Source organism: Aristolochia californica, unplaced genomic scaffold (assembly GCF_029961685.1).
Source record: "Aristolochia californica isolate CCGP_79_NKW_82.1479 unplaced genomic scaffold, dmAriCali1.0.hap1 SCAF_14, whole genome shotgun sequence".
Lineage (NCBI taxonomy): Eukaryota > Viridiplantae > Streptophyta > Magnoliopsida > Piperales > Aristolochiaceae > Aristolochia > Aristolochia californica.
Window position 1 is genome coordinate 24,601,175 of NW_027181815.1, and position 19,813 is coordinate 24,620,987.

A 19,813-nucleotide genomic window follows, 5' to 3' on the forward strand; every position below is an offset into this window, starting at 1 on the left:
CTGAATTGTGTGAAATGGGGTTTTTCTACTAGCCTATACAAGAAGGAACTTTCTAAATTATTACAGACAAAATTTTATTTTGTTTTTCAGAATAATATCGTTAATGATAGAGATTCTTAAAAACATTTCGAATAGCCATTTTTTTTGTTCAATTAAGAGTCGGATGGTTCTCATCGGGCTTGTCGGGTTGGTCAATCCGGTCCGGTTGGTCCATCCTGTTGGGTCCACATCATTCACCTGAGAGAGAGGAGTGGGTCATGGGTCCACTTTTGAGGCCATGCCGACATGACGACGAATCTCCCTCCTAGGCGCCTGCGGCTTGTCCCTGGCTCTCTTCAGACTCAGCTCTGTTCTCTTGACCTTCGATCTCTTTTGCATCGGAGGAATTGAAATCGCAGCTGCAGTCATCGATCTCACTTTTCTGTACAAAAAAGTCGCAGTAGCTGCGACCGATCGTTTTGTCGACTCTCACTCTCTCTCTCTCTCTATTTCTCTGTGAAAATGTTCAAATTTCTCAAGGGGGTTGTTGCCGGATCTGGTACTGGTCTGAAGGATTTTCCCTATAACATTGGAGAACCGTATTCCTCTGCTTGGGGCTCCTGGACTCACTACCGCGGAAAGTCCAAGGTACTCGTTTTCGCTCTTCATAATTCTGCAATTTTTCTATGAATATTGGAAGATTTACTTCCAACGAATATCTGGTCAGTGTCATGCAAAAAGCTCGCGTTGTGCATCGTGATTAGTGATTTAAGTTGTGGCTTCTTGCGAACGGTTACTTTTACTTTATTTGGAACCGAGAAAGTGAGAATTCAACATCGTGAAGTTTTACTATTGGGAGTGGATATTTGATTAGACACTGGAAAAACTTGAGCGAATCTTTTTGGATAGTGAAATTTGAAATTCTTGGGTAGATCAAGCGATGAAGCTTTGTATCAATTGGTCGTCTTAGCTGTTGATGAACTAAGAGCTGTTCTCTGAGGGTTTATTCAAGTCTGCTTATCTGGTCACTAGAAAATAAGAATGTCCAAGCTGATTACTGTACAATGTAAAGTTTCAATCGGAACTGTTTGGCATTTTCTGCCAAGTTTTCTTTTCTTTCGTCAAAAAAAAGAAAGGAAAGAAAAAAGCTTCAGCACGGTGATAAAACTTAATAACTTCTTAACATCTTAAATTAGATGATGAAGAAGTGGACAATGAAAAGACTTATGATTCAAACCACTCTGAGTTTTATGATTTGAAGCGAAATAACTCTATGATGGGTCATTTTGCTTTTCCTGTGCGTGTCATATGTATCTTATGGTACTACTATCTTTTTCCTTCACCAGGATGATGGTTCTCTGGTATCAATATTTTCTCTATCAGGAAATAGTCCACAAGATGGACACCTGGCTGCTGGTCGCAATGGTGTCAAGCGGCTGCGCACTGTAAGTTGTTCTTGAATGGGATAGAAATTGTTATTGTGTTCATGAACTTGAGTCGCTTATGGTAGTTTGGTTGTATACCATTTATTACTAGTTTCATTTTCTGATACTCCTTGACCGTGAAGGAATACCTAAGTCACTGAATCATTTTCTTTTATGAATTTTGAAATTACAAAAATATTTTATTAATGAGGAAAAATTCACCAGATTCTTCATTGGATCCTTAATGTCATGGATTTATTAGTGGCTATAATAGTTGAGGAAAGATCAATCCAAACATTTTGTCCTTTTGATATGATTCTTTCTGTTCATATTAGTGTTCACGAATTACAGTTCTTCAGGTGTTTTCACCATCTTGTGTTTTTGCTGAGGTATTTAATCAATTTTGTACATTCACAAACAACAATGTTTAATTTTCAAAAGAAAAAAAACAACGGAATCAAAAGAAAAAACAACAACAATGTTTGAAGGGTAAAGGCTAGCCTCACCATATAAAGAATAGAAAAAAACAAGAAGCCATTAATGAACATCAGCTGGAAATGTATTTGCCATGATAAGGTCTTGTACATCAACTCCTCGTTTTGCTAAAGAGTCAGTCATTGAATTTGCGCTAAGCCATATATGAGCCTGCCGAACCTGTGCTCATCGATTGGTCCACAATTTCATCATAGAAGTGAAGAAATCTCCATGGAGGGATCTTACTAGAGCTGAACAATGATATGACCATAAAAAAATACCTTCTATTACAAGGGAACCAGAGAAACTTTGACAAAAATCCTTAGTTTATGAAGACGGGTAAAAAGTTCCTCCTTTGATGAATCATATTGCCAAATAGTGCACTGACTTTTGTCAAATAGTGACCTTCGTTGGATCAACTTTTTTTTATTTTTTATTTTTTATTTTTAAATAGTGCTGGTTTTAGGATCAATTGTTACCAGGGGTTTTACGATGTTGGTGCCTGGTGTCCTTAGATTCTTTTTTTTTTCATCTGTCATCAACATGGAGCATTGACTAGGAGTATTTACTCACCCATTTTGCTTTTCAGTTGTTTCCTTCTAGTTTTGAAAAATGGTTATCGTTCGTGCTATGGTTGCCTTTGGAGCTGTATCAGGCAGGTTAAAATTATGTTAGACGTCCTGATCCTATACCTTCCATTCAAGCAATTGAACTTGCTACTCTCCTGTGAAAACTTTGACTGCATCTCGTGCTTCTCAGTTGTGCACTCATTACTTTATTACAATTTCCTTTGTGCTTGGTACACTGATATTTTCCTATCAGAACTGGCCAGTTTAATAAACAACTTTTCTTACAGGTCAGACACCCAAACATCCTGTCTTTTCTTCATAGTACTGAAGCTGAAACTTTTGATGGCACTTCTAACAAGCATACTATTTACCTTGTGACTGAGCCTGTTATGCCCCTAGCAGAAAAGATAAAGGAGTTAGGTTTGGAAGGTACACAGAGGTATTTCATTACTCTCTCTTTGTTATAATGATCTTCCTTCCAGCAATCTCTCATGGTTTGGGAAATCTTCCCTCCTTTTTAAATTGCTCTTTTGAGATTTTGTCTTAATAAAAATCAGCATCATTTCATTACCCTTGTGAGACTCTTGTCATTTAAAAAAAAAAAAAATCTTCCTTCTGTTTTTTTTTTTTTTTTTTAAATGGATGTGCTATTATTTCAGCAAAAACAAGTGAATACAAATTAGTGGGGCCCTCCCTTTACACTTCCTTCAGTTTTTGCTTCTACTCTATTTTTATTGTTTTTTGATGCAAAAATTATTTGAAAGTTCAATAAAAATGCCAATTAAAATTGGTATTAGGAGGTTGGCTAAGAAAACCCAGGCTGTTTTACCCTGAAGAAAACAAACAGAGATGCCATATAAGGAGTCCTTGCAATTCTGAATTTGGTAGTAAAATCCAAGTGGGGGCATCTGTCCAACCATATGTCTTCTCAAAATTAATTCTTGAGCCAATCTAATCCCCCACATAAATTGACTTTTTTTTTTTGATGAAATGTGATCTTATTAAGAGAGCAAAAGAGGAGGAGCTAACTCCTAACAACAGAGTTTTAAATAATCCTTTTAACATACAAATGGCTTTCTAAACCAGCATTGGATACTCCATGAATTTCTTCATTGGAAGCCAAATTTTCAAGGGATAATGAATCTTATCCCAAACAGTCCTTTCCTTGAGGGTAAAATTATTGGTCTCAAATCTCCATACCCATTTTGCAAGAAAATTGTGATTTGTAAGATGGGAATTTCTTATTTTATGGCTACCATCCTCTTTGGGATGTGCCGCCAATTAAATCAATGGTACTGGAATCCATGCTGATTCTAAAGGTTCGTTGTTTCAATTTCAAAGTCAAAAGAAGTAGGGCGATGAAGGAGGGAGAGGATGTGTTTTTAGGCTAGATGGAGTTAACAAAGCTAACCTACAATTAAAAAGAATTTTCCCTTTTAAGATGAGGGATGCCATTTAAATGTTTTTGATGACTGGATCCTTGAGAGATTTAGTAACCTCTCCCATAAATAAACTAAGCCTCAGTAAGACATGGAGTGTCTTCGACTCTTTAGAAGCCATGTTGTTGATATAAGTGTGGGGTATATTGATGCCAAGAATAGAAAGTTTAATCATGTTTACTCTCCGCGATGAATCCATGAGTTGCAAAGAGGTTGTAACATGGAGAACTTTAACAAGAATAACATCACAACAAACTGTATCCTCTGCATATTGTAAAACTGGTGTATCTAAAGAAGAGGCAAATATGTTGTCAAATAGCCCAGCCATGCTGGTCAGCTGTGGCAAGGATATTATCAAGGGTTTCACAAATCAAATTGAACAGGGGAATAAAAAAGCATTCCCTTGTGTAATGTCCCTAGTGTTAAAGTCCTAGGCAAGAGTACTTCCCAGGAGGTCACCCATCCTAGAATTGCTCTTGCCCAAACTCGCTTAACTTTGGAGTTCTGAGTCAGATACCTAGCCAATACAACCCGAAAAGACTAGCCGTTTAAGGTGCGGAAAGCCAAGTATCTAACTCAGACCACAAACTCTAACAAGAGTGGACGGAACCACTCTGACACCCACCCCGCCCATTCTGGAGCCGCTTCTCACGGGATACGAACGCGGGCCGTGGCGTGCCTAGCTCTGATACCATGTTAAAGTCCTAGGCAAGAGTACTTCCCAGGAGGTCACCCATCCTAGAATTGCTCTTGCCCAAACTCGCTTAACTTTGGAGTTCTGAGTCAGATACCTAGCCAATACAACCCGAAAAGACTAGCCGTTTAAGGTGCGGAAAGCCAAGTATCTAACTCAGACCACAAACTCTAACAAGAGTGGACGGAACCACTCTGACACCTAGAGCTCTCAAAGTGGCCTTTTATCTTTCATTAACAAGAAGTGAAAGGAAAGAGAAGCAATGTCTCTTTCTTTTTCTTTCCTGAGAAAGGGTAAGATTTCATTAAGCTCAAAGGTAAAGCAAAATACATCAGATAAGGGAATCCCTTACAATGAGGGATTGGATGGCAAACCCCTCGTTAGCAAGAGAATCAACAACACTAGTAGCTGATCTATGAACATGATTCCATTTACAAACAACATTGTTGGACAAATCTTGAATTTAGAATAAAGATGACCGATGACGCTATGGTATTTCCTTTTTCCCCAAACAACTGATAACACAACTTGAATCCCTTTCCACATGGAGACTCCCATGAAATCTATCATGAAAAATCTTGAGGCCATGTCTAAGGGCTTGGAACTCCGTGGAAGTGGAACATAATATGCCAAGGGCCTGGCAAAGGAATATTAACAGAAGGGTTCCGAATAGCTCCTCCAAATCTCCTAGGACTAGGATGGCCCATGGAGGAGCCATCAGAATCGAGGTTAATGGTGGCGGTGTCTGATGGCTTCCAGATAACCATCAGGGAAGAGCGGCTGTTCGAGAGGAAAGCGGCCTGAAACCAATTGCTTTTCAGCTACCGACCCTGAATTCAAACAAATCTAGGGTACGCGATCAAGAGATAATATGGGAGAAGATCTTCTCAACAGCAATTGGCCAGGGGGAAGATACTTGCCGGAAACACCTATTTTCCCTCATTCCAGATGCCTTAAGGGATGAAGGCCATGCAAGATTTGAGCATTGTTTTTTACCTAAAAAAGGAAGATTAAAATCGGTAAAAAGAAAGGTTAATGCATTGAGGTAATTCGGCAGACATAGAGGCATCTCAGGCTGAAGAAGTTGCTCTAGATTTGCCAAGAGAAGTAACAATGGAGGAGATGATCAATTGTTTCCTTAGTGAGGCTGCACAATACACATGAAGGGTGGGAATGTGAGTTCCTTGTCGAACCAAATTGTCCCTTGTAGGGAATAAATCTATGCAACATGCTTCACATGAAGAATTTAGTTTTTGGAGATCCAAAAAGAGACAAGGCTGAGGCTGCTATGCAAGAAGACAAGTCACTGGGTGCAATGGGAGAACTCTTTTATTCTGGGCCGATGAGTGGTGCGGTTCCCACTCCCTCTTTGAGGAATACCCGGGGCTGTATAGGATTACTATGGACCTTTCATGCTCGGTAGCAGAATCTTGGAGTAATCTTTCTTGGAGTCTTCTCATCTGCCGGAGCTTGAATGATGATGAAGCTATAACCCTTCAGCTTGCTTCTTTCCAGTCTCAGTAGTGCCATCCTCCAGGAGAGAGTGCCAGATAAACTGATTTGGAAGCCTAGCATCAATGGTGCATTCACAGTTACTTTAGCCTATTCCCACATTAGGAAAGTTGTCCCCAGTCAGCCAGAGCACAAGCCAAATCTCGCCTGGAGACTTTCAACGCCAAGCAAAGTAAAATTCTTTATTTGGACAGCCATCAGAGAGCAAATCTTCACTGCAGACAATCTTCACAGGAGAGGCTTCACCACCCCGGATACTACCTGCCCCCTTTGTGGCATTTGTGAGGAGTCAATACAGCATGTTCTTCTGCATTGTAGCTTTTCGTGGAAATTTTGAATGGTAGTGTTCTAGAAAATTGGCATTTAGGTGGGCCTCCATCAGGATTTATTTGGCACTTTTCAGATGGTGCATGGGACTCGCCTTCCTAAAATTTGCATGTTTCTGCTCTTGGCTTGCCTTGCTCACATCCCTTGCTGTCTTTTGCTCGAGAGAAATAATCCGGAGATTCAATTCCAAGTTCAGTTATCTGGATAGTACGGTCTTGTGTGCAGTGGGTATGGTTTCCATCTGGCTCCACACCAAGAAGGAATCCTCTCCTTAGGCTGGTGTCTCCCTTCGATGGAATTGGTGTCTCTAGCCCACATGGCGGGTCCTCAGAAGATTCCGATAATGGCTGAGTGGGAGCTTCCCCCTAGTGATTGCATTAAGCTGAATTTCGACGGTAGTGCTCTAGGATGCCCTAGACCTGCCAATGACACGCAGGGGGAGGAGGGGGGGGGGGGGGGGGGGGGTATTCACGAATCATAGTGGCGAGACTATTCTCTCCTATGTTGGGCCAGTTGGCATCGTAGATTCTAATACTGCGGAGGTGAATGCTCTTCATTTTGGGTCAAATATTTTCAAAGACCGACTTCAAGGGAAGCTACTTATTGTGTTCTGGTGGGCATTGCCGATTCTAATACTGCTGAAGTTAGCGCTCTACTGTTCGGCCTCCAAATCTTCAGGGATTGTCTCCATGGCAAGTTAATCATTGAATGCGACTCGAAGATAGTTATTAGTTGGTGTTCCAAAGATAGCACCCCCCTTGGTCCACTGGCCCATCACTGATAGTATTGCTGACATTGTATCTTCTACACATTGTAATTGGAATCTCATTCCTAGATCAGCCAACTCTTTGGCTGATAAATTGGCAAAATTCGGAACTTCCCGGCAATCTCTCATTGTTTGGGAAGGTTTCCCTCCTTTGTAATATGCTCTCTTGAGCTTTTGCCTTAATAAAAATCAACATCATTTCAAAAAAAAAATAAAAAAATGGAAGCTACTTATTGACGGGAACTCTAAAGTGGTCATCAATTGGTGCTCTAATTTTGCCTCCCTCCCTTGGCGGCATTGGCCAATTACTTCATTTTTTGCAGATATTTTATCTTCCATGTCTTGTACTTCTTTTAATATAACTCAGCACTATTTTTTTAAAAAAAAACTCAGGACATGATGAAATGGTGAGCTTCCTATCAGCTACAGGGCACCAAATTAATTTGTTGTTAGGTCCCACAAGGATAAATCTAGAGGTGGGGTGAATACATTCATCAAATTTGATGGCTGATTCAAATTTGTCTCTAAAAATTTCTCTAATAGTCAAACATACACCAATTTAAAATAGTCAAAACATGCAAACTCAAGTACATAATGATTTTTATGGTGGTTTACAATCCTCTTGCTGATTGCTCGTCCACTCTCAAGATGTTTACATCTCAATTCACTATGTTCAGCAGCCAAACAATATGTACAACTGTAGACCACAAAGGTCTAAATTACAGTACTTCCCATATAGGGACTTATGATTAATAGCAGCTTAGTATAAGCACCTAGACCTGCCTAAGGATCGGGCCCCTGGGCCAGACGGATTCAATGGGGAGTTCTACTACAAATTATGGGGAGTTGTTAGAGATGATGTGCATGCTTTTGCAAACAATTTTCATCAAGTTGGTATCACCCATAAAGACATCGGAGCTTCCTTAATTGCTTTAATCCCCAAAAAATCGAACTTAGCCCTCCCTCAATTTTCATCAAGTTGGTATCACCCATAAGGACATCGGAGCTTCCTTAATTGCTTTAATCCCAAAAAAATCAAACTTAGCCCTCCCTCAAGATTTCAGACCTACCAGCCTCACCATTGGCTCACACAAAATCATAGCCTGCATTCTTGCTAATTGCCTCAAAGCCACCCTCCCTCAAATAATAAAACCTTGCCAAAGTGCCTTCATCAGAGGCCGGAATTCTTGATTCGGCATTTTGCTAAAGGTGATCACATTTGCCGACATACAGAATTGTGGCCCGACCTTGCAAAGGATGGAGGTCCACACTATTCATGAGAAAGAGCACTGAAGCAGGATATGGCTTGTAGTTTCATCTTTCGTATTGCAGAAAGGACAAAAGGGGGTTAATAGAAGGGACCTCTCCATCTAAGCATATCTACCGTGAGGATCTTATTGAGGCATGCACTCCATATGAAGAATTTTACCTTTGGCAGGGCACAAAGGCGCCACGAGAAATATACCTCGTGCTCCCTTTGAATTGAGTGCTAGCCATTGATAAATCTATAAGCGAAGGTCACAGAGAAGACATCGCTCTTGTAAGGCCACCAAATGAGCTTTTCTGACAAGGAAGACCGTAGACGAAAGGATTGCATAGATTCCATCAGCCGACATGCCTCAGTATCTGAAAGCCCCCTTCGGGGGGTGCAAGTTCAAACTACTGCCCTCAAAAGCATCGACCACTGATATCTCTCTCCGCAAAGAGAGAAGAAAAAAGATTCCTGAACGAGTTCTGTAAAGGCTCTTGCCCCGCCCACCAATCCTCCCAGAATTTTAAGGATCTTCCGTTAACCACATAGAATCTGATGGCCGAGGTAAAAGTAGGAAGAACCGGGTAGAGGGATCTCCAAATTGGCAATAAGCATCTTTTGTTACCTCCTAAAGTCCACCATGGAGAAGAACAACCGAGCTTGTCAATGACCATTTCCTTCTAAAGATTGGCGGAAATGGTGTTGAACTTCCAAATTCACTTTAAGGCAAAGTTTGGTTTATGTCTTTCGATTTCCGAATACCCAATCCCCCCATTTGCTTTGGCATACAAACATCTTCCCATCCGACCAAATGATATTTAAAGGCGTCACTCAATCCCTTCCAGAGGAATCTTCTTTTGATCTTATCCATGGTTTTACAGACGGAAGCAGGGCAAGGCATAAAGGATAAGGCGTAGTTTGGGATGCCGACAATATAAGACTTTAGGAGAATGAGCCTACCTGCCTTGCTAAGAAATCGACCCTTCCAAGTAGCAATGCGGGTTTCAATCTTTTTGACCACAAGATTCCAGAGGCTTTGATTTATGCGACCGTTGAAGAGGGGGGGCCCAAGGTAAGTGGTTGGGATGTTAGATGTAGTACAACCAAAAAGACTCGCCATATCAGCTAGAAGCTCAGAGTTAACGTTGAAACCCATGAGAGATGTTTTTTCCCAATTAACTTTCTGCCTCGAAGCTAATTCAAAGAGACCCAAAACCGCTAAAAGAAGATACAACCTAGGAGGCAGGAAATCCCAACACATCAATAATTTAAAGGGATGAGCCTTGTTTATCTTGATAATCTGCAAGATGATTCCCTGATCTGGGCACACGTGCCCAGGTACAATTAAGGGAAGAGCTAATGGCACATATGTCAAAGAAAACATCCCAATGTCTCCACAGGGAAATTATGGATTTAGCACACCAATCAATTATCACCTTGGAGTCCCCCTCAATGATGAGAGGGCCATCGAAACGTTCACGGAAAATGACCAGGCTGTGATATAGGCCAGTGAGTTCAGTCGAGTAGAGTCCAAGATGTCTAGGGGCCCGATGAACGAGAGAAGGAGATTGCTGTTGCTAGAGTGGATGACTCCGCCATAATTAGTATAGGACCTGGGCACCTAATTGCATTGCCATCAAAGTTTAGTTTAAAGTAGCTAGGCAGGGGGGGGGGGGGGTTGATTCCTGACTTCCGTAGTTGGGGACGGGATGTGCCAGACATTGCAGCAATACGACGCCAGTTGCCACAAAGATGGGTGCTGCTAAGATGGAGAAAATCCTTCTTCGTAAGGGTTTAGGGTGGAGATTTGGCTAGCAATGGAATCAACAAGCACTAGAGCACTGCAAGCCTTAAACTGAAATTTTATTTTGTTTCTCTCTTTCCAGAGATCCCAGGGAATGTGATTGGCGCAGCCGGAGATGAGCATTCTACCAAGCTATGCTGGATACCAATCTGCCAAGGAGGATGGTCCAAATTTCCTGGGGAAATTGGTTGATTCGGGATAGGTGTGGTAGAAGGGATAGGAAGGGTCCAAAATTGGAGTTCCTCGCCTGAGCAAGTTGTCACTAGTGAGTATTTTGTTTCTGCAAGCACGCCAACTGAAGAATTTGGTGCGAGGAAGAGAAATAAGTGACCGAATCAAGGCTACATGTTTGATTATGTCTCTAGACTTAGTTTCATATGTTTTGGTTATGTAAATTGGGAGATATAACACAACCACATCCCAATCAAATCACCCTACTGCCATTGCTTGGAACCTCCTGGCCCCGTTGGGTGCAAAATTTTTCATTTGGACCGCCTACAGGAGTAAAATCCTCACCTGTAATTCTTTAATCCGATGGGGTATCCAAGTCCCAGACCCTCTGTGCCTTTTCTGCAAAAATGCTCCAGAAACAACTAATCACATTCTCTTATCATGCCATTATGCAAACTCGGTCTGGACCTTTCTCTTAAATAAAATTGGGCTCCAATATTGTGCTGCTTCAAATTTGTCATCTACTATCCTCTCACTCATTGATTCCAGACTCCCAAAGTTAGGAAAGCTGAGTATATCATGTTGCATTGGACATATCCTATGGGGACTATGGAAAGAAAGAAATAGGAGGAAATTCAAATTCAAATCCTCCTCCACAGAAGTTTGACTGATCAAATTACGAGCCAAATATCTATTTGGCGTCTAAATCGAAAAGAATTTAGAATATTCAACAACTCAAACTTCAGGGAAAACTGGCAGCTAGTTGCTGGGCTTTCTCAACCCTCTCGCCCCCCGATCATGGCTATTTAGACCCCCCACCATCGGGCCACTTCAAGCTTAACTTCGATGGAAGTGCTCTTGGTCTTGCAGGCTACGGAGGAGTTATACATGATGCAAACGACGATCTCCTCTTCTCTTTTGCGGGCCTTCTTGGAAACTCCGATTCCACAATAGCAGAACTTTTGGGATTGCTAAACGGAATTCAAATTTTCTCAAATTGACTCACGAGACCACTATGCATAGAGGTGACTCAAAGGTGGACATTAACTGGTGTGCAAAATCCATCAGGCCTCCGTGGCGTCACTGGGATATGTACTCGGAAATATGTAATTTAATTTCCCATTCGAATTGTAATTGGAAGCACATTCCTCGCTCTGCCAATCACTTGGCAGACATCTTGGTGAAGGCGGGCATTTCACTCCAACACCTTGTTGTGGAGGAAGGCCCTCTGACCTAGGCTTGATTTTACTTGTTCTTCTTTTTTTAGTCTATTCACACATTGTTCAAAAGAAAAAAAAAGTGAATTTAAGTGTATAAGGTCATTTGGCACTCTAGAATGTTCATATTTGCCAAAGTACTATAGATAAAATTCTCTGGCATCTTGAGAAGAATGGTGGATTCACTATGATGTCCACTTATTGCCTCATCAATTGTTAGCCGACTCCCTCTGCACCTCATGAGGTGACCTTCATTTGGAGAATTCCCGTCCCACTCAAGATGAAATTCTTTCTCTGGTGTGCTATTAGGGACAAAATTCTTACTGCCGTCAATCTTCACAAGTGTGACAACACTACACCTTCCATCTTATGTCCCTTCTGCAACACGACAAAGGAAACAACTGCCCATCTTCTCCTTCGTTGTCACTTTGCTTGGTCAGTCTGGACCAACATCTTCAATCAAATTGGGCTCTTGCTTTGCTTGCCTAACAGCCTCCTTGACACCTGCAGAATTCTCACCGACACCTCCTTCGCCATTCTGGGTAAGATTCATCCTCTCTTTTGCCATCGGCCATGTTCCATGGGCCCTTTGGAAGGAGAGAAACAATAAGCGTTTCAGTTTCACTACTTGTAGTGCTGAGATTGAGGCTGGCAACATTGTTGGACATACTAGGAAGGAATTCAGCATGATTGGTTCTTCCTTGTGCCTCAATTGGACAACCCTTGCCAATATGTCCCACCCCAGCTGGCCGCCCATCAACCATGCCTGGTCATCTCCTCCTCAAGGAATTTTGAAGTTGAACTTTGACGGCTATGCTCGTGGTAACCTTGACATTGTGGGATATGTTGGAGCCACTCGTGATGCTAAGGGTTGTTCCCTCATCACCACTCGGGTGCAATGGGAATTGCTGACTCTACCGAAGCCGAACTCTTTGCCCTCCTTTAGGGCCCCTCCATCTTTAGAGATCATCTTGACCCCTCATTATTGAAGGAGATTCACAGGTTGTCATTAGCTGGTGTTCTTCTATATCTACCCCCCTTGGTGACACTGGATTGTTCTTCATCAGGTTTTTGACATTATTTCCCTTTTCTAGTGGGCATTGCCGATTCTAGTACTGCTGAAGTTAGTGCTCTGCTGTTCGGCCTCCAAATCATCAGGGATCGTCTCCATGGCAAGTTAATCATTGAAGGCGACTCGAAGACTGTTGTTAGTTGGTGTTCCAAAGACAGCTCCCCCCTTGGCGCCATTGGCCCATCACTGATAGTATTGCTGACATTGTATCTTCTACTTATTGTAATTGAAACCTCATTTCTAGATCAATCAACTCTTTGGCTGATAAATTGGCAAAATTCGGAACTTCCAAGCAATCTCTCATTGTTTGGGAAGGCTTCCCTCCTTTGTAAATTGCTCTTTTGAGATTTTGTCTTAATAAAAATCAGCATCATTTAAAAAAAAATGTTTTTGAACTCATATCCCGAGATCAGCTAACTCCCTTGTTGATTCTCTTGCTAAAGACAGAGCCTCCCTCCAATCCCTTGTTGTGAAGGGAGCGGTCCTTTAATTTTGGTTTGTATGGTTTCCCTCTTCTAATAAAATTATCATTTCACTAAAAAAGAAGAGTCATTTGTACTTTGACCTCACTTGATAAATAGATGAGGGGTCAAGCACGAACTCCAACGAGTCTCTTCTCAAGAAGTCTCTCTTTTGAAAGGCTTCTCCCCTCTTCTCTCCTTCATTTTCTCTCTTTATAATCTTTTTTTTAAATAATGCTGAATTTTATTAAGAGAAAGCTCAAACGAGCAAATTACAAAGGGCGAAGCCTTCCCAAACAATGAGAGATTGTTGGGAGGTTTCGAATTTTACCAATTTATCAGCCAAAGAATTGGCTGATCTAGGAACTTGGTTCAACTACAATGAAGGGATGACACAATGTTAGCAATACAATCAGTGATAAGCCAGTGACGCCAAGGGGGGGAGCTATCTTTTGAACACCAGCTGATGACAGTTTTTGAGTCTCCTTCAATAAGCAATTTGCCATGGAGACGCTCTTTTAAAATTCGGAGTCTGAATAAAAGAGCACTCACTTCAACAGTATTTGAATCAGCAATGCCCACTGGCCCAACATAGGATAGAATAGGGTCTCCACTACTATCTCTGAAAACACCACTGCTCCAGCCGGCCCAGGACAGCCTAAAGCACTGCCATCAAAATTGAGTTTGATGCTGTCGCAAGGAGAAAGATCCCAGGTGGCCATAACCGGAGTCCTGCAGGAGCCCGCCATATGCGCGATCAAATCCCAATTTTCCCAAAGGGAGACACCCGGTAGAGAGGTAAACTCCTTTCTGGTATGTAACCAGCTCGAGATAAGACCCATTGCATGATAAGTCGTATTTTTCGGGGTGCTAGCCTTGGAATTGAATCTCCGGTTGTTTCACTCTAGCCATAGGCACCAAGGGACATGCGCGAGGCATGCCAAGAGAATTAACTTGCCCAACCTAGGAAGGCGGGGTTCTGATGCAGCCCTAGTTGGAACCCAATCTTCTGAAGAATCTTCATCCAGACTTGCCAAGAGAAATCATAATGTAAGAGAACATGTTGGATTGTCTCATTGCATACACCACAAAGGGAACACGTACGATCGGGGGCTGTGTAGCGTCTATTGTGGAGATTGTCAGAGGTGAGGATCTGTTCCCTGATGGCCATCCACATGACTCTTTATAATTTCTTATTTTCCTTTTTCACAAAAAGGCAGAAGTTTTCAGCTTGTAGGTTTCATAGGCTTTGAAAGAGATTGAGAGAAGGAACAAAAGAGAAAAGAAGAAGAAGGATTCAATTATAACACACTTGGATGGATCGTATAGTGTTAAAAGATCAAACTTGAAGAGAGAGAAGTGAGAAAGAAGAGCAGGGAAGACCTGCGTTTATTTCCAGTTAATGTAAAAATCTGGATTAGGGCAAACAACAACCCTTTTTTGCTTAAATACAATGTTTAAGCTAAAGTACAGAATTGCCCCTTAAATAACTAAAGCAACTAACACCGCCTTAAGTGGTCTGACTAATCTACCCTTCAGAAAAACTTATAAAAAAACAGCATGTAGGCTCAGCCATAGTTACAGGAATGGATGCCACTCAGGAAGAGTAATTAGTTTCTTCTGTTGAGAAACAAATAAAAGTAAACATGATTAGGTATAGAATTTGTGCAGTGGTCTGCAGAATCTTCTCATTAATAAACATCTGTCTGCAGAATGATTTGCAATTAATTGTTTTCTTCTGTTTTCTCTCTCATAGTTGATATATTTCTGACTGCAGGAATGAGTATTATGCTTGGGGATTGCACCAAATTGCCAAGGCTGTGAGCTTTCTAAATAATGATTGCAAACTTGTACGACACTATTTTCTCTTACATGCTTCTTAGTAAAATGAATTGAAAGTGAGAATGACAATGACATCTTACATGTTCTGAGATATTATATGATGTTTATTCCCAGATTTATGGGGTAGAACTTTTTGCTTTTTTGAATTTGTATGTAGCTTTTATTGAACTAGCAAGTATAGTTTAGAGTACAAAAAAGTATACAACATAGAATACAAAAAGGTCCTCTAACTAGAGAGCAAGAAGGCCCCATGCAAGGGAGACTTTGGATGCACCTGCTTTAGCAAGAGTATCAGCCACTAAATTGGCTGATCTTGGAACTTTGCTCCATGCAATACACCAGTTTGAACTGAGATCTGATCTTTCATCAAAAACCTGTCTAAAGTGCCATGGGGGAGAGACCTGTCTAGAATAACATTGCTTCAGCATAATCCTATTCCAAGATGCTTCAGAAAATACTATGAGTGTCAGGGCTTCACCTACTTTCTGTAATGGCCTTGCCGAATCTGGCTACTCCAGATAGCTTTGCAGCACCTATTGAAAATAGAGAAATGTTAATTCTTTTAATTCAATGTATTATATTGAAAATGTGATAATTTCTATTTTCTTGTCTCCGCAATAAAATTCTCTAACTTTATTAATTATTTTTTGAGAATGATGAGAATTTCATTGAGATGAGAGCCAGAAATATAAAAAGGAGAGGGCCAAAGGCTAGCCCAAGCATACAAAAAATAAAAATACAGTCAAAGAATATCAAAGGGGAACAAATCCTCCACAAAAAGATCCATCAAAGAAACTGCATGACGTGCAAGAGAATATGGCGTAAAATTAGCTCCATGAATTGAACAAGCTTGTAAAAAAATTCTCTACCTCAGTAGTCCCCTTATCGTGGAGGGAGACTCCAAGGTCGTCATCGGATGGTGCTCCACCTCATCCTTCCCCCCATGGCCTCACTGGCAGATTTTTCTTGATATTTTGGACATTGTTTCCACCATTTCTTGTACTTGGTCTCATGTACTTAGATCAGCCATTTCGGCTACTGATTTGTGAGCTAAATTGCGCCCCCCCCCCCCCCCCCCCCCCCCCCCCCCCCTTTTCTTCAATCTCTTGTTGTTAGGGGAGGTCTCCCTTGATGTATCCTCCTTCTCTTTGAAAGAAAATTATCAACATGTCAGGAATGATGTCCGTGCCTTTATTAACAACTTCCACCAAGTTGGCATCGCCCACAAATCCATCGGTGCCTCTTTCATTGCTCTAATCCAAAAAAAGCCAACTCAACCCCCTTTTTTTTTTTTATAAAGATGTATTTATATTAACAAGAGAAAATTACAAAGGAAGAGGGAACAAATCCCTCACAACAAGAGATTGCAGGGACGCTCCCTGTTTGGCTAGCACATTTGCAGTCGAATTTGCAGATCTCGGAATGTGAGACCAAATACAAGAGTGTAGTGAGGTAATATCTTAAATCTCCCGAAAGATGTCCCAATGGCGCCACGGTGGAGGGGAAGCATGCTCGCACCATCCAATGACCACCTTCGAGTCTCTTTCAATGTGAATGGGACCACAATAATTGTCTCTGAAAATGCGAAGCCCATTGAGGAGGCCATAGAGCTCAGTCGACGTAGAATCAGAAATGCCTAATGGGCCGGCATAAGAGAAACATTGATTGTTAGATGGATCCGAAATAACTTCCCCAAAACCAGCGATCCCTGGATTGCCGAGAGAAGAGCCATCAAAATTCAACTTTAGGTTTCTAGCTTCTTGGGGGGTCCACTCCTGGATTGCTGGAGCCTTCGGTTGCGTTCATTCCAGAGCCCCCACGGTACGAAACTGGCACAGACAGAGATCATCGCTTTTCCAAGACCAAGAAGGGAGGCCAACGATCGACTTGCTGAAGGAGATTAGATCAGTTGAGATACAAAATTGTAGCCCCATCTTGCATAGAACAGAGGTCCACACATTCCATGAGAAGGAGCAATGTAGAAAAATATGACTGGCGGTTTCTGCTTCAGTGCTGCAGAAAGGACAGAGGGAGTCGATAGATGGGTGACCCCTTCTACTAAGCACATCAGTCGTGAGAATCTTACTTTGGCAAGTGCTCCACATGAAGAATTTTATCTTTGGAGGTGCGCAAAGACGCCATACAAAGTGGATATCATGCTCCCTTCGCGTCGAATCCTAGCCATTAATGTAACTATATGTAGATGAAATTGAAAATGTGCCTCTTTTGTCAGGCCACCAAATAAGCTTATCCGCGTCAGAAGGTCTCATTCTAACAGAATTCAAGGAGTCCAATAAACTACTCGCTTCCAAGGCCTCTAAGTCTGAAAAGCCCCTTCGAGGGTGCAGGTTCAGACCCCTCCTCCCCCCCTCAAAAGCATCTGCAACTGACATCTCCCTTTGTGTAGAAAGGAGGAATAGATTCCTGAAGGAATTTCGCAAAGGCTCTTGCCCTGTCCACAAATCATCCCAAAATTTAAGCGATTGATCATTTCCAACATAGAATCTACTAGCTGAGGAAAATTTCTGAAGAAGTGGGTACAATGATCTCCATATTGAGGACAGTCCTCTCCGATTTCCACCAGACATCCACCATGAAGAGTTCCAACCCAGCTTGACACGAACCATATCCTTCCATAGATTAGAAGAATTAGTGTTGAACTTCCATAACTATTTAAAGAGCAAAGCTTGTTCATTTCTTTTGTTTTCCGAATTCCCTGTCCACCCAATCTCTTTGGCAGACAAACTTCATCCCATATGACCAGGTGATATTTAAATGTATTACTTGATCCCCTCTAGAGAAACCTTCTTTTCATCTTATCCATGGCTTTACATACAGAAGAAGGGTAAGGCAAAAAAGACAAAGCATAATTTGGGATGCCCGCAATACAAGACTTAAGGAGGATTAGCCTACCAGCTTTACTGAGGAGACGCCCCTTCCAAGTTGCTAATCGTGACTCCATTTTTTTGACCACCGGTTTCCATAGACTTTGGGATATACACCCATTAAAGAAGGGGAGGCCAAGGTACGTTGCTGGGAGGCTAGTAGTTGAACAACCAAATAAATTTGCCATCTTTGCAAGAAGCTCAGGGCCAACATTGAATCTGATGAAGGAGGTTTTTCCCCAATTAATTTTCTGCCCAGACGCTAATTCAAAGAGGCCCAAAACTGCTTTGATCTTTTTGGCTCCATCAATAGTTCCGATTCCAAATAATATGGTGTCATCCACATACTATAGAATAGGGATATTAAAAGCTTGCTGGGGACTAGAAGGGGGAAGCCATGCAAGATTAATAGCCGAATAAAACATAGCAGAGAGGAATTCTGCTACTATATTGAATAAGAGATGAGAGAGAGGGACGCCTTGTTTGATCCCCTGGTTCCTTTGAAATAACCACAGACCGAACCATTGAGGATGAGGGAATACGATGTCGAGCCCACACAGTTTCTGATCCAAAATCGCGATTTTTCTTCGAAGCCCATTTTTTCTATTATCTCTTCAAGGAGGATCCAATTTACTCTGTCAAAAGATTTTTCTAGATGAAGCTTAAGGGCGATTCTCGGGTCTTGATTACGCCGAAAGTGATCCATGAGCTCGTGGGCTGCCATTGTGGAATCTAAAATTTCTCTCCCCTTAAGGAAACTCTTTGCCCTTTGTGGATGATGATAGGAAGCTGTACTTTTAAACGATGAGCCATGATTCTTGCAATAATTTTATATGCACTCGTAACAAGACTGATTGGGTGAAAATCCTCTGGTTTCTCAACACTAGCTTTATTCGGAACCAAAGTGATAATAGAGGCACCAATGCTGTGGAAGGTGATGCCATTTCTGAAGAAACCATGAATTATTGCAATAATATCTTCCTTGAGCCGAGACCAAAATCTGTTTAGAAAATCTCCATTGAAGCCATCTGGGCCAGGGGCCATATCGCTTTCCATGCCCAAAAATGCCCGCTCAATTTCTTCATAAGAGAAAGGGGACTCAATTAGTGAAGCGGCTGCTGGAGAGAGTCGAGAGAAGTTTATGTGTTGAAACTTAGCCCAATTGGGGCACTCCTCCAAATATAGATCTGTAAAAAACTTAATCAAGTCGTTAGTAATCGAGGTCCAACACGATGTTACCACATTATTAATGCATAATGAGGTAATTCGGTTGGATCTCCTCTTTGCTGAGGCAACAACGTGGAAAAATTTAGTGTTTGCATCCCCCTCCTTTAGCCATTTGAATCTGGCTCTTTGCTTCCAACGGATCTTCTCTTGGTGAAAAGTGGTATTGAGCTTAGAATTTAGAGATTCAACCCTGCTTCAAGATTTCAGACCTATCAGCCTAACCACCAACACATATAAAATTTTAGGCTGAATTCTTTCCAACCGTCTAAGGGCCATCCTCCCCTGTGTTATCAGCCCATGCCAAAGTGCCTTTAACTGAGGCCACAATATCCTGGACTCAGCAAAGGCAACTCATGAACTACACTCTTTCAAAAAATCTAGTCAACCAAGAGTTGTCATCAAACTCGACTTCGAGATAGCCTTTGATCGGGTCAACTCGAAGCTAATCGACCTCCTATTCGGTGAAACGGGCTTCACCACCTGCTAGAGATTCTGGATGAGAAACTGCATTTCTAATGCTTCATATTCTGTTCTTGTCAACGGTTAGCCATGTGGGTACTTCAATGGTACTAGGGGTATCAGATTGGGAGACCCACTCTCTCCTTTCATCTTCATCCTTATTGGGGAGCACTTGTCTGCCACGGTTCGATTGGCTAAAAGATTAGGATGGCTCAGCCCCATCTCCCCTGATCCTGCAC

At 41.7% G+C, this 19,813-nt stretch overlaps 1 protein-coding gene across 1 annotated transcript in view; it reads left to right on the forward strand.

Annotated features, from left to right (window-relative positions):
• The first annotated feature begins 339 nt into the window (after positions 1-339).
• Positions 340-19,813, forward strand: part of LOC137949706 (uncharacterized) — an 82,736-nt gene continuing 63,262 nt past the window's right edge. Inside the window, exons 1-4 of the mRNA XM_068795853.1 lie at positions 340-627; positions 1,326-1,424; positions 2,734-2,885; positions 14,939-15,011. Coding sequence (XP_068651954.1) covers positions 502-627; positions 1,326-1,424; positions 2,734-2,885; positions 14,939-15,011 — 450 coding nt within the window. The 5' untranslated portion in view covers positions 340-501. The remainder of the gene's footprint in view (positions 628-1,325; positions 1,425-2,733; positions 2,886-14,938; positions 15,012-19,813) is intronic.